At 44.7% G+C, this 15,189-nt stretch overlaps 1 protein-coding gene across 5 annotated transcripts in view; it reads right to left on the bottom strand.

Moving 5' to 3' along the window:
* LOC111154945 (RUN and cysteine rich domain containing beclin 1 interacting protein) overlaps nt 1–15,189 on the bottom strand; it is a 52,502-nt gene that overhangs the window by 12,578 nt on the left and 24,735 nt on the right. The window contains exons 3-12 of one of the 5 annotated variants that reach the window (XM_022514907.1): nt 12,649–12,732; nt 11,165–11,339; nt 10,430–10,536; nt 9,241–9,397; nt 8,068–8,601; nt 6,668–6,712; nt 4,482–4,577; nt 3,659–3,774; nt 2,730–2,940; nt 2,125–2,226 (exon numbers count right to left, since the gene is read on the bottom strand). In XM_022514907.1, the coding sequence (XP_022370615.1) occupies nt 2,125–2,226; nt 2,730–2,940; nt 3,659–3,774; nt 4,482–4,577; nt 6,668–6,712; nt 8,068–8,601; nt 9,241–9,397; nt 10,430–10,536; nt 11,165–11,339; nt 12,649–12,732 (1,627 nt within the window). Of the gene's footprint in view, nt 1–2,124; nt 2,230–2,729; nt 2,941–3,658; nt 3,775–4,481; nt 4,578–6,667; nt 6,713–8,067; nt 8,602–9,240; nt 9,398–10,429; nt 10,537–11,164; nt 11,340–12,648; nt 12,736–15,189 lie in introns of all 5 variants that reach the window. The other 4 variants (XM_022514906.1, XM_022514910.1, XM_022514905.1 and 1 more) reach the window with 4 other exon arrangements.

The raw sequence follows: 15,189 nt of genomic DNA, 5'->3' as shown, positions 1-15,189 counted from the left end.
ACAACTCCTGTGGGGCCACAAGTGTGACAACAGCTTCCCATAGGAATGCATTCCATGCCTCCGCCACAGGCTGTTTCGAATGGGGTTCCTTCCAGACTGAACAGCTTCCCGGGGCTCCCTGCTTTGCTGCAAGGAACACTTAGGAGTCAAGTGGGCTGCTCCACACGTAATGAAGCAGTGTTTTGAATTTACCTTAATATTACCCTCGTGAGAATCTGCTGATCCGAGAGATAGGGCAGAACCCTTTATTTTTTTCTAATTTGGAGATCAAGTCAATCACAGATTGTGGTATAAGAAACTATATAGAGTTGGTCTCTGCTTAGTTTCCGGCATAGAGCTCCTAAAATCTTGGCAATTTCCAGAGTGATACGAATGTCTTTTGTTATTCATAATGAGTCCCTTTCTGTTATATCTGAATTTATGCTAATGAGGTAAGCTTGGGGAGCATCCAGATAACTTCAGGATGGGGCTGGTTGCCGGAAGAAAAACCAACCACCAGGTTAGAGGATTAGAATTTTTAGTCCCTCCCCCATTACCCCCAAAAGGGAGAGGGACTGCAGATTGAGTTCGATCATCAATAACCAATGATTTAAGCACTCATGCCTACCTATGGAATGAAATCTTGATAAAACACTGACACTGGTGACTGTCAGTGGAAGAGCTACCTGGTTGGTGAACATACTGATGGACTGGCAGTCTGGCCCACCCTGAGTGCATGGACACAGAGGCTCCTGTGCTTGGGAAACTGGGTCCTTGCCCTAAGTACCTCTCCATCTGACTGCTCATTTGTATCCTCTATGATAAAAAGTAATCTTAACTGTAGTGTTTTCCTGAGTTCTGTAAGTCATTCTAGCAAATTATGGAAACTGGGGGTCGTGGAAAACCCCTGAATTTGTAGTTGGCTAGGGAAAAGAGCAGGTAACCTGGTGAACCCATTTGTGGTTGACATCTGCAATGGGAGTATTCTATGGGATTGAGCCCTTAAACTGTGGGGTCTATAGTACCTCCAGGTGTTCATGTCAGAATTAAATTGCAAGATACTCGGTTGGTGTCAGAGAACTGGAGAAATATTGGAAAACCACATACAAAAAAAAACCCCAAAATGGAGTTTTAAGTGGTGATTATTGTCATGAAATCAGATATATTAAAGAGAACAAAGAAGGAAGACTACCTAGAGACCTGGAAAAATATGTCTAAAAATTGTATTTCTGAATGGGGAGGAAATCCAAGTACCACTAGGTACTTCCAATATTACTATTGGAAGACTGTGCAGGTGAAAAGTAAATTACCTCAATTCTCTAGATTGATATAAACAGATCTATAAAAAAAGATCTATTCATCATCATCTTACAATGGGGAATTACAGATACAATTCACTTCTATAAGAAAATAACTCATGGAGGAAAACTTATGTCCCAGAACTGCTTTTTGGTTTATTTGTTGCACTGATGGGAACTTGAAGAAATTTATGATTTGCAGTAATGGATTAATCCACTAATCATGGGCTAACCTGATTTAATGCAACTGCCTTCCCAGATTAGACCCCTTCCCCTTCTCTGTGCATATACTTACAACAACTACTACTACTACGACAATGAGGGTCTGTGATTCTGCTAAGCAAGTAGCACTGATAGAACAGAATAAAGCTCTACTTCCTAAACTTCATTTTTTTCCCCGTTTTGCTTTCTCCCCCACAATGACTCTTTTTGTCCTTTTCTCTTGGGATTATAACAAAGCTCCTTTTAAACACTTTGAAACAATTTTGATTGTGTTTTGGAACACAAGAGAATAGGATTCTAATTTCAAGCAGGTATGGGCCAGCCCTAGGCTGTAAATAGGAGAAATCAGAGTGAAAATCCAAGAGAAAGGTGCAACTGAGACCCATCAAGGTGGCTCCAGCAGCCAGACCACTCTGAAGCACTTCCTTTCAGTGTTCTCTGCTGCTTAAATTTTACTAAAAGGGTTTTGTTTTTGGCAAGAGAGGCTGTCTCTTACAACTACTGACAACGTTCCAAGATGGGCCATATTGAAGATTCTCTATACTTAGGGAAAGCTTCTCAGTCTATGACTTCAAACTGAAAGAAACAGGTAATGAATGTGGCTTGAAATAGCGTCACTCCTTACCTTGGATTTCAAATTCATCAACCTCGTCCGCAGAGCCAGAGTCAGAGAACTGCGTTGAATCACGTGAACTAAACTGGGAGCTGCTAGAAATGACCCGAAAGCCTGCTATGTTTAAAAAAGAAAGAAAGGTAATAAGTGGGACAGAAGGAGGTTACCTATTCCAAGGGTCATAATGAAAGGCACCTGGTATGCCTTCAACAGCAAAGGAAATAGAACCTTGGCCAGGAGTGATGCTGGGGGAAATGGAAACAGCTCTTCTTGCTAGGTGTCCCCCATTTTATTCCCCAAATTTTGAAAGTTTCACAGAAACAGGAGATACTACTGTCTCAGAAGTGGCTCTGGGACCAGCAATCTTAGTTCTTATACTGGAAACCTATTTTTTGGAAGATATTTCTGAAGTAGGAAATGGATGAACTCTAGGACTCTGGGTCTGACAGGAAAAAAAATTAGAACAACATAAAAAAAAAAAAAAATCTTTCTGACACCAGAGGAACCCTTGGCTTGGTTACATCTCAAAGACAGACAAGAAAGGAAGCACACAAGGAACCAAGTCTTAGCCTGAAGCCCTGCAGCAGCGGAAATAAGGTGCTCGAAGCCCCACTCACTTCCATGCTCAGTCTCCTGGTACATGGGGAGCAGGTTTTTGGTGCGGATCTGCTGGCGCCTAAGGCGGATCTTCTGCTTCAGTTCCTGGATTTCTCTGTCGCTGTCCTCCTCCTCTTCCTCCTCCTCTTCTAGGCACTGGCTCATCATGTTACACTTCATGAGCTCGATGGCGGCAATCAAGGACTCTGAGATGCTGAAGTGCGCATTCTCCTGGGGGAAGGAGAGCACCAAAGAAGCTGATGAGTGAGGGGCTTGATGTGTTGAACCCCTCACTGGTTGGAATGCTGGAAAGCAGAGCTTCTAACACACACATTGCTTTCATTCAAAACACTCAGGGTGAACAAACACGCCAAAAAACTGTTCTACTTCCTCTTTGCTCTCAAACCTGCTATGCCTGGCCTTCCTGTCCTACTTTCTACATAAAACTATGACAGAGAAGACATCCAGAATTTGGTATCTTTCTTTTTAGGTCTTCCCTAAAGCCATACCCCTATAGACAAAGCATTAAGGTAAATGTAATAGCTCAGGATAAAGTGCTTTATAAGTTCTAAAATGCTACAGAGACATTATTCATTACATATCTGAACATATTAGAACAAAATAGAGAAGCTGATTCTGGAAACAGCTTTGACCTAAGTTCCAGGGTCAAGGAAATGACAACCACGTGGCTAAAATTCAATACTTCCCAAGGCAGCTTCTAACACAAAATTAGTAGTATTTTGGACTTAGGGAGGAGCAGATACTCCCTGCAAAGTTCTCTAGAGACTGAACTTGTTGAGCTCATCTTTACTCTGAACTCACTTTTACCTGTGGTCTTTGCTCATCTTCCTGCTCTGTATCCAAAACCTCTTTAGAACAAATGGCCCCACAGCCCCTCAAGCCAGATGCCCTAACTCACGAGCTCTTCAGTGTCCCTTAGACTCCTCACCTTTTCCAGGTCTGCACAGCTTCCAAAGTCTTGCTCAGACAGATAGCTGATGAGGGACTGTCCTTCTGATGGTCTTCGGAACATGCCCTCCCCAGAGCACAGGTACTGACCACCCTCTGTGGGAAAACAGAATGTGGATGTGAAAAGCTCTGACTTGGAAAGCAAATCAGTAACAGACAAGCTTCTTAAGAAGTCTGATGATTTTACCACTAGAGACACTCCCAAGTTCTCCCGGGTAACAGGTTGGAAAGAAGATGTCTACCTTCTAAAGGAATTTCTAAAGGAATCTCAAAATCCCCAAGCACTAAGCCTCTTGGTTAAAGAACAGAATAAATGAAGAGAGCCCAGAGACAATCCTTTTGCCATCAAAATGTAAGGATGACACACTTGGCCTCCTACCCTACAAAAAAGGAAACAAAAAAACCTGTGCTGAGAATCAGACAGGGGAACAAATAGCTTCCTCCTGTGGATGATTTCCATGGGGAGCTTATCCTCTGGTAACTCAGCCTCAACACTCAAAGCTTCTTTTCAAGGTCCCTCTCACCCACTCAGAGAGCCATTCCATCTGGAGCGACAGACATTCATAGTGATAACACCCACAGCCTAAGAGAGGGTGGTACCCCTTATGTCAGAAAGGAGCAAGAGAAATGGCAGGGCTGTGTGATTTCTAGCATGGTGGCTATAAATGATGAAAGGAAGGGTGAGACTGTACGGTGCGTACCCTCCACGGAGCCGACGTGAGCCAGACAGCTCAGAGCTTAGCAGGCACGAGGGGAGAGCCAAGGAAAGACACAGCTGCAGCCCTGGCCTTCCTAGTACTCACCATACTCCATGTACAGAGAGCTGGGTGTGCTGACTTCACTGCTTGGGCCAGAGTAGGGCAAGGGGCCTCTCAACTTCGACTTATCATTGCAGGATTCTAGTGTCAGTGACCACCAGGGAGTAAAAACACACATACGAGGTGAGCAACACATACATTCCCAACTTAGGAGTTTCCACATTTAACTGCTCCCATTCCCAATGCCCTCCCACGCAGGAGAGAGGTGGCACACCAATGGGGAACAGTCCAAGAATGCAGGAACACACATGGAGGAAAGGAGATGGGGACTCAGTATATTCTAAGAGGAGAAGAGAAAACATGACCCAGAATGCAGCAACACAAAGGTAAAAAAGAATCAAATCAAAATGGACTCATGAATTCAGTTCTTTTTTCTTCCACCTTCTTACCAAATGTTCTAGGAATATTGGCCAATTTCCATCCTCTTGACAAGAACCAATGTAGAAAACAGTCCTCATATGGTAAAACAAAGGTAGGTACACTGAAACTTTTCTGATACCTTGACACTGGGCTTTTAAACAATCTCAGAATGGTTACACTAGGAAGACTAGGACACAGCCTCTCTTGAACCAGAAATGAACCTGAAATTTGTCATACCTATGTATTTAACCCGCTTCTGAATTAGAAAAACAAAATAAAATCCAGCAATTTCCTTAAAAGAAGCATCAAGAAAATGCTCGAGAAGCCAAGGACGATGGCCCTATATCCAAACGGCTTGGCCACAGGGCTGCACGCCCAGCCTTCCTGGAGAAGGAAGGGAGAGGTTTCAAGAGAAGCCTGGCAAAGTCGGAAGTGGTGGGGTAGAAGTTTTCAAGGAACAATGAGAGGTTGGAGTAGAGAAAGAGAGGCAGGCAGGGCTCGCAGAAATGAGAAAATGATACTCTCCAAAGGAAAACACAAAATTCCCAGTGCTACCTAAGGAAGAGCAGGCAGAAAAGCAGGTGGGTGCCTGGGAAATGGGCAGGATGCTCTGGAGAGGGAATGACTGAGCTGTATCCAACCCACATCCCCCAGAGATGGTGCCAGCTTGTCAGCTGCTCCTCTTATTTAAAAAAAAAAAAAAAAAAAGCTACTATGTGATAAGAGGTAACTTTGTGTTTTCCTTGGGTCTCCAAGATTTCTGCTGGTCCTGGCAGTGGGCTCTCCTTCTCACTACTAAAGACAGACCAGCAGTCACCAGGATGCCTTGGTAAGAAACTATGACTTAGAGGGGACCTTTGGGGTCCCCAATAAAATTTAGTGCCCAACACAAACTCCAACACCAGCACCATATTCCTTTACAACATGTAAAGGCCATCCAGCCTTTGCTTCCTGAGCTAACTACCTCCTGACATTGCTCCTTTAAGTGAGCAGCTCTGATTCTTAGTCCTCACACTCACTTGAGTCTTCTTACAATTTCTCAGCTCCTTAAGCACAACAATGCTCTTCCAAATAGTGGTCCTATCAACCTCCTCCTCTTTAACTTTCCCCTTTCCAAGCTAATTTACTCTGTGGCTTCCCCAGGAGGCCACAGCTCTCAGCCCTCCCTCCCTACTCTATCGTGCAGACATATTCTACTACTACTATCTCCCTGAACCCAGAACTGAACACAATATTTAATTTGAACACCACCAGGAAAACCAAAGAAACAGACTTAAGTCACTAGAAAACGCCTGTGCAAAAACGGGAATGGGGGTGGGATGGGACTTATGGAGGAAGGAAAACAGGTGAAAGAAAAAGGAAATGGGACTCTGGGAGAGGCAGAAAACATGCATCCACATCCAAGACCACAGAAAGGGGGGAAAACACATTCTGGTGTTAATTCAAGGAAAATAAAGTAAGCCATAGTAAGTACTCAGTTATTAAAAAAAAAATTCTCCCACCGATTCATCATGATGCCTTAGACAAATAGCAGGCTTCGGTTTCACCTTCAGGCAAATCAGGATTGACAAATCTTGACTCTGCCTCCCAGAAGCTGTTGGGAGACTGACTGAGGCGTCTGGAAGTCATGGGCAGAAAATGTAGGATGCAAAGTATCGGTGGCATCTCAGAGACAGGTCCAAGAACCGCAGCAGGATTACCCAGCCTCGCCAGACTTGATTTGACACCAGAACGGAAAAGGAGGTTCTGAACTAAGCAAGATGGGCACAGAGGAGGAGGAGGTGGCAGACAGAAAGGACTGGCTCCCAAACCTGCAATGGGATCTTCAACTATAATGGTGATATTCCTGGGGCCTCCTGTTCGTAGACAGACAGGTGCAGAGAAGAGTCCAAACAGAGGAAATGAGAATAGAGTGAGAAAAAGAGCGTCCTTTTATCTAGCGGAGGTGGGGACTTAACCCCCAGGAGGGAACCGTAGTGCTGAAATCCTCAGCTACCGAACTGAGGCAGCTGACTCAAAAGAAGCTACGTGCGACCCTCTCTCCCTCAGACCCTTTTGCTTAGGTTTTCTCTGGCTCCCCTTTCCAATGCAGGTTACCGTGGTTTCTGGAATCCATGTGGATTCAAGAACGGGGGCAGGGAAGTTTTCCATGCTCAAAGACCAGGGGCCTGGGCTACACAGACAGCAGGCCTGCAGCAGGAGATGTGAAGCGAGGAGCTAACCCAAGTACTCTTCACATCTAAGAAAGTTCGTGGGAAGACAGGCTTTGATATGGAGATTTTTTTTTTTTTCCTAGAGAGTTCCAATAAGGCAAACTACATCTTGAATGGAAAACAGAAAAAAGTTTGTCACTCACAAGTTTCAGATGAGGGCCTCAGATCTCACCTTTCTAGAAATTATAATGAGAAATCAATGGCAGCTCCAGTTGCTACAGGAAATCTTCCTCTTTTTAAATTTTTTTTGTATTTTATTTCTGGAGCTTTCCTACCCAGAACTGGCTTTGAGCACAGAGATCCATGTTACACTTGCTGTTATGGAAGTTTTCCTACAAATGAAACCCAATCAAAGCCTGCCAGACACTAACAACCCATGACAGAAGATGGCAGGGAGATGGCCAAAGCAACGAGCCCGATGGCAGGGAGATGGCCAAAGCAACGAGCCCCAGGTCTCCCCTGCTGAGGGTGCCCTCTGCTAGCAGCTGGCGTTTGCATGAGGATGGGCTCAGTGGCCAGGGCCTCCTTACCAGGCTGCCTTCCAACCTGGATTAGTGATGCAACAGTTAGCCCCCGCAACTGGTTTCCTCGGTCCCATCATCCCACACTCATCTATCCTAGTTTTAATGAGGAAACCCCAAGATCACTTTGCCTCTCTCATATTACACCTGACCGCATTTCTCAGGAATCACAGAAAGGGGAGGAATGTAATGGGATTATTTTCAAAGCTCCTAAGAATTTCCCTCTGTCTGAGAGAAACATTAAAAACTCAAACTGTGACAAGTCGCACTATCCCCTGATGCTAAGGAACTGCCAAAAGAGTCCAGGGAAACATTTACTATTTGGCAATGTATAAAGGAACAAACATCAATGTTCTCAGAGAGATCTCCTGGGTATTCATATCACACTATCAACTTTCCTCTTTCTTTATAAGCAGGACAGCCCACCATGTCATCAGAAACATAACTTACTAAGTAGAGGCTGGTGACGATCATTACCTGGGGCTCCTCTGGAGGCAATGTTGGTGTCCGAATGGGAGCGAGTGTGGCTCTTCTTTGTTCCGCTGGTGGCAGTGAGTGTCTGCCCCTCGGAGAAGCTGGACCTGCGAAGGACGCTGGACAGCTGGCTCTGCCCACCTCCCTCCTGCTCGCCTAGGGAAGAGGCAGCAGAGTCCGGCTTCTGCGAGCTGCTGGAGGAGAACAAGTTGGAGCTGCTGCTCTCAGCATTGCTGCTGTGACTCTGACAGCTGGCAGTCCGGCCTCGGGGATCCAGGTTGCCAATGGCCAAGTACTCAGGCCCCTCGCTGGCATCGCTTGGAGAATCATTCTGGCTGCTGACCTGGGATGCTTCTAGGGGGCTGGTCAGAGTGCTAGAGCTCATCTCATTTGGGGTTGAGGGGGGATCCCCAGCTAATGAGGAGACTGCAAGCAGGGGGGCTTGGAAGGTCTGATCCTGCGCTGGTGAGACATGCTCTTTGCTTTCTTGAGGTTTCCGGGGAGGGCCAGAGAGTGAAAAGGAAGTGGATCTTCTTTCTAGGATATAAAAAGGGGAGAAAAAGGTGAGCTGGAAAGCTCTGGTACATAGGAAGGACTTCTCGACAACTAAGGGCCAAACTCCCTATCGTGAATGGGTGCCCGGGACACCGGTACCACCTTAGAAAAGGCGCACCATGTGAAATAAGCAGAAATTGCTTAGAAGCAGGTAAGCTGGGTAAGGTAAGGTAAGAGCGTGGGCTCTTGACACAGTGGCTTCGGTGCTTCTTAGTGTACACTTCCCACCTATAAAATGAGCAATGACAACAATACCCACGGCAAAGGACTGTTCTGAGGATCAGATGAAGTAATACGTATAAATTGATTATAACAGAGCCTCGCATGGGGCGAGCCCTCAGTAAGTGTTAGCTATTATTACTGAAATACCTTCTTGGCAATGGGGATTAGAAATCCAGGGGAATCTAAAAACATCTCTCTTTCCTCTACTACTTTCATGATTCTGCTAAATTACCTTAGGCTAGTTACTATACAACTTCTTAAGATATCCACTATCAACACATGGAATGTGACCAAACTGCACCAACCCACAGCTCTATCTAGACCTTTGTGCACCCACAAAGTTCCCTCCTTTCCGGGGCTGGGCATGCATGTCCTGACTACCCCTTCCTGCCCCCATACCTGAGCCGTGGTTGGGTGCGGACTGGTGGAGGCTAGAGAAGGACCCAAAGTAGGGATGCTGAGCGTAGCTGGTTGAAGTCGTGCACGTGGATCCAGGCAGAGCTGTCAGGCTCTGGCTCTTGGTTACCAGCAGCGGGCTCTCATGCTTCCGGGCAAACTACAAAACGAACGTGTCCGAGCTGAGGACAGAGGCCCTGTGAGGAGGAACATTCGACCCCACAGAAATGCTGGGAGAAGCTGATCTTTGGCGGCAGGCTTGGAACTACAGCCAGAGCCCGCAGGTTGGACATAGAGCCCTACTGCTCTATTCGAGCACACAACTTTGAAACCTTGAAGTCCTGTGATACAGCACAGCTTCTGAAATTGGAACCCCAGGCGGGACACGGGGAGCGCTTTACCATGGAAGCAATACAACAAAATTCTTCAGACTATGCACATAGAGTCAGAAATCAGATCAGTGTTCATGTTCAGACCCTACTGCTTACCAACTTGGAGCAAGTGACTTACCTGCTCTGTCCCTCAGCTGGCTTCCTTTATAAAATAAGATTAATATCTCCCTTATAGAGTCATGAGAATTCAGTGGATGACACATGTGTTCCAGGCACACAGAAAGCATTTAATAGGTGGTAACTAAGAATCAAAATTTAAAAACCACGAGAGAGAGGGGCTCCCTCCTGAAAAGGAGCCGGGACTGTGATTCCATTCTAGCTGAGGCACTGATATTAGTGATGGGGTAAGTGAACTGGACGGTTAACAATAAGCAATATCAAGTAACAAAATTTTCTTTATACTTCAAGGATGAAAATGGTCCTGTGTCACACTAGGTCCTACCAGGTAGGACACTCTACAATCCTACTCTGGATTCAATCCTACCCCTCATTCAAAATCATCCTCTTCCCCTGGCTTGTCAAGCCTGCCCTTACGGAAGCGCTTACTCAGGCTACGGATTTTAAAAAAGGATTTAGAAAAAAATAGACACCTCCTTCCTTAAACAGACTTTATGCTTAGACTTTTTACTTCAGTAGATACTTAATGGTACCTCCCCTTCTTCTGCAAGTTTTTTTTTTTTTTTAACAAAAGCCTTTCAGTTCACAACTGCCTAAGCAAAGAAAGAGTTTGCTACAGAAGGTTCTATCATGGGGAGGCCCAGGGACCCAGCACAGACAGAGATCACTCCTTGCCCCCTTACCATAGATGCATCAAGCTGAGCCAGGAGGCGGGGGTTGTTCTGTTCCACGGCTTCCAGGCATTGGAGCATGGCCGTGACGTGGGCATTGCTTAGCAGGAAAGCAGTGTCTGGGGAGAGAAATGCTACCATTGCAATGGAGCCCAACAGGGAGATCTTTAGCTTCCTTGTACAGCCTGGGAGAGGCTCAGGGAAGGAAAGACACAACAGGTGAAAATGACTTAAGGAGAATCACGCCACTGCAGGGAGAAGAGGAATCAGGGATACATAAGTACAGGAGAGGCTAAGTGATACACACGCAGTGTAGGAGAGGCCATGCCCAGAGGCTTCAAAGTCACAAAGTCCCAGATTTGAATCCTGGCTGTAGGTGACTTGGCCTCCCCAGGCTCTGCTTCCCTGGTCGGAAAACAGGGGTACGAATACCCAGCTCTCAGGGCTGTTGGGAGGGGTGCATGTATCAACCCAACATTACAGTGGCTGGCACCTAGAAAACTCGGAGTAAATGGTGGTGGTTCTTATCGGTTTGCACCTGTGGGAGTCGGGGAAGACCTTGGATTCCAGCTGGACTGTGTTCTGCACAAGAAGGAGAAGACCAGATGCATCCTTCTGATTAGAATCTCTGTTTCACCAAGTGAAAGTATCGGGCCCTGGGGGGGAGAGTCAGCCTCTCGAGGAAGAGTAAAGTGGAAGAGATGGAGAAGAGTGTGCGAGGATCCTGGGTGAGGGGCCTCCACGTACCAGTGTAGAATTTTCTGATGTACTGCCTGTCCCCCAGCAAAGGCCGGAGCTGGGCAGAGAGACAGTGCCGCTGCAAACTGTGCTGCAGCCACAGCTCAGCCACGGCGCGCCCGCTGTCACTGTCCCCGCTCTCACCATCCGCACCGCTCTCGCTGTTCTCATGCAGGCTGATGAACTGGGAGGCAAGGAGGCATGGGTCAAAAGGCGCATCCTGATAAAGATGGCAAGACTGAGGCCTAAGGACCCGAGAACTAAATGGAGACAGGGAAGAGGCAGCGATCAGAGGGACTCTGCCTCCAGGGAGCATCTAAAAGTTACAGAGGGAGGACAGGGGAGGAAGGGATTAGCGGCCCCACTGCTGGACTAGACCACTGGAGAAGATTGAAGCAGTTGTGACCTGATATGCAGCTCTAGGAGAGGACAAAGCTGCTACATATGTCTCTTTATGTTCTAGATCTGAAGAGACATCTAGCCTGCGGTACTCAGAGGAAGGATAAACTTGACCTCTTGGCTGCTCTCACAGAGTCCTCCGTTTCAGGTGGTCTATGGAAAATAATGCAACAAAAACCTGGGGGGAAAGGATCTGGGAGGATGTCACCTAAGATTCGCCACCAAAGAGAAGCCATCTGAGCATCTCGTTTGGCTCTAGTCATAGCATTCTCTATTTGGAACCTCCTTCTACTTGGCTGTTTCTAAAAGTAAGGTCTCACAGGCAGCTTCTAAGAAGAAACAACCACAGCAATATATTTTAGAAAAGGAAGTTAGCTGGAGGTGAAGGGGAGGGGTGGTAAGAAAAATTATGTGAAAAGGACAAAGACAGTCTATGTAAGAAAACGACTGGGCTCTGGATTTTTCTCACAAAAAGAGGCCGGTCTGACACCTTGTGATTTGGTTCCCCAATCTTTTAAAAACAAATTATTCTTCCTGACATCATCTCAGCAATGAACCTGGCAGTGGGTGGGATATACATGAAACAAAACTGGCTAGATATTGATAAGTATAACAGATAGATATTTCAGGGTTCTCTTAATTTGGTATATATTTAAAATCTTCCATCATGAAGAGTTAAGTAAATATATACATACATTAGGCAGTGATTGCTCTGGAACTAGCTGGCCAAGTCACTAACCTCCACGAGCTGTTACCCTGATCAGAAATCTCAGTCCCGCTTCCCCAACCATTTCAGGGAACCTCTTGACATTTTCCTAGGATTTTGAACAGCTTCATTCTGATCTTAATATGCAGATCTTTTAAAAATAACAAAGCTTTTTCACCCCTTCCCCAGAGGAGAGAAAATGGGTCTCGGGCAACGGGTCTAACGGGGTTTATTTTTTAAGGCAAATAATCCTCCCTTCCAAATTAGTCCTACAGGAATAACTTCCTCAGTTAATAGGAACCTTGACACACACCATCTTTCTAGCCTAGGAGACTCTTCAGACAGAACATCAAACAACAAAGCCTTGTGGTTACTTTTCCTTTCTTACCTTCTCCACATGAAGGGCTGAGTGGGGACTGAGCCAGCGGATGTCCTTCACAAACTGCCAGTAATCAGTCTGGCGGCAACAAACCTGCTGTGGGAACATACAAGGTGAAGAAATCACTACCACTTTAGACCAAATCTAGTTCTGGTGTTGACATTCAAAGACAGAAGGGAAAAAAAGTCTAACCTTCCCTGCCTCAACTAAGGTTCTCAGCAGCAATCAGGAGATAAACACCTGTTCACCCTTTTTAAGGATAATGTTAAAACCATTTTAAAAAAGATTTTATTTATTTATTTGACAGAGACACAGTGAGAGAGGGAACACAAACAAGGGAAGTAGGAGAGGGAGAAACAGGCTTCCCATGGAACAGGGAACCCAATGCAGGGCTTGATCCCAGGACTCTGGGATCATGACATGAGCTGAAGGCAGACACTTAACAACTGAGCCACCCAGGCGCCCCCAAAATCATTTTAATTGTTCTTTTGATCAGCTAATGCATGTATATAACATAGAAGGTCACACAATGAAAATAACCTGATTTCTCCCTTATCTCTCCACCATTCAGCCCTAGAAGGTAAATCTTAAAACTAGTGAAGAGTTTAAGTTATTTGTTAAAAATCAGAGATGTATGTCTTCAGTTCTTACTGCAAAACCAAGTAAGGAAAGACCTGCTTTTCCCATGCTATCCAGATCAGGAAAGGGCTGTATTTAGAGTCAAAGAAATGATCGATGCTAGATAAAATAGTCTCATACTGGAGAAGGCCTGAACTGGAGAAGGCAAATGTTTATACTAGGAAAATCTAATTCTTATTTTTTGAGAATCCGTTCTAAGATTACTGGGCACAGATTAAAACTGAAATCTAAATAATTGAGAAGTACAAACCTAGCACAAGCATTAAGAGACAGACTAACCAACATTACAAAACAAACAGCCTAGAAAGAGTCCTTAAATTGAAACTTAATATATGACCCAAAAAGCAACTGAATTGTCATCTCAAATGGGTGGGTTCTCACCTAGACTGGTAAAGCAAAAGTGATAATAAGAGGTGTCAAATGTACAGGCTCTTTTGCCAGCTGGAGTCATGGATATCTTTAAGATCTTGGCAGCAGTGTGGCAGTGTTCTGATCTCTGTTCTGTGGCTTAGTGAACACTGAGTGGCCAGGGATGGGCAGCAGTGGAATATCAACTCCAGCATGTCCTCTGGTTAGTTACATCTATGTGAATAGGATCTACACTTGGTTTCCCTTCTTTAGATAAAATTCTAGGCTAACTCAGAAATAAAACTGGGGACATCACTATAGATATTATGGACGTTACAGAGGAATACTATCAACAACTCTACGGTCACTAGTGTGACAACCTAGGTGAAAGAGATCAATTCCTCGAAAGATACAATCTGCCAAATCTTACCAGGAAGAAATAGATAACCTAAGTAGGCCTATATCTCCTAAGAAAAATGGAATCAACAATTAATAACTTTCTAAAACCAAAAGCACCAGGCCTAGATAGGTTCACTGGTGAATTCTACTAAACATTTAATCATGCCAATTCCCTATAGTCCCTTGAAGAAAATACAAGCAGAGGAAAATACTTTTCCAAATCATTCTACGAGGCCAGGATTATCTTAACACCAAGACCAGGGAAAAAAAACACAAGAAAATTATGGATCAGTATCTCTCATGAACATAGATGCAAAATTCTCAAAAAAAATTAGCAAATCAAATCCAGAAAGAATTATACACCATGACCAACCAGGATTTACACCAAGTATGCAAGGCTGGTTCAACATTCCAAAATCAACACATCAAATCACATCAATGGAATGTGATGGTATTCATTACATCAACAACTAAATAAGAAAAAAAAAACAAACATGATCATATCAGTAGATGCAGAAAAAGCATGTGACAAAACCCAACACCCACTCATAATAAAAACTCTCAATAAACTAAAAATAGAGGGAAACTTTTTCAAATTGATAAAGAGCCTACAAAAACCTATAGCTATCATTATACTTTAATGGTGAGAAGCTCACAGTTTTTCCACTAAGATCAGGAAAAAAGCAAAGGTGTCTTCTCTTTCCACTACTTTTTAACATCTTTCTTTTTTTAAAAAGATTTTATTTATTTATTTGACAGACAGAGATCACAAGTAAGCAGAGAGGCAGGCAGAGAGAGAGAGAGGGAAGCAGGCTCCCCGCTGAGCAGGGAGCCCAATGTAGGGCTCAATCCCAGAACCCGGGGATCATGACCTAAACCGAAGGCAGAGGCTTTAACCCACTGAGCCACCCAGGCTCCCCTCCACTACTTTTTAACATCCTAATGGAAGTCCTAACTAATGCATTAAGGGGGAAAAAAAGGACATAAAAGACAAACAGATTGGGAAGGAAGAAATAAAACTGCTTTTGTTCATAGATGACATGATTATCTAAGTAGAAAATTCTAAATAATCAACCCCAAAGTTCCTGCAACTAGTAAGTAATTATAGCCAGATCATAGGATGCAAGGTTAGTATGAAAACCAACCACCTTCCTATATATCAGC

The sequence above is a fragment of the Enhydra lutris genome, unplaced genomic scaffold (assembly GCF_002288905.1).
Source record: "Enhydra lutris kenyoni isolate GAN:26980312 unplaced genomic scaffold, ASM228890v2 scaffoldscaffold39, whole genome shotgun sequence".
NCBI lineage: Eukaryota > Metazoa > Chordata > Mammalia > Carnivora > Mustelidae > Enhydra > Enhydra lutris.
Note: the sequence above shows the minus strand (reverse complement) of the source record. Positions and strands in the feature narration are given on the sequence as shown.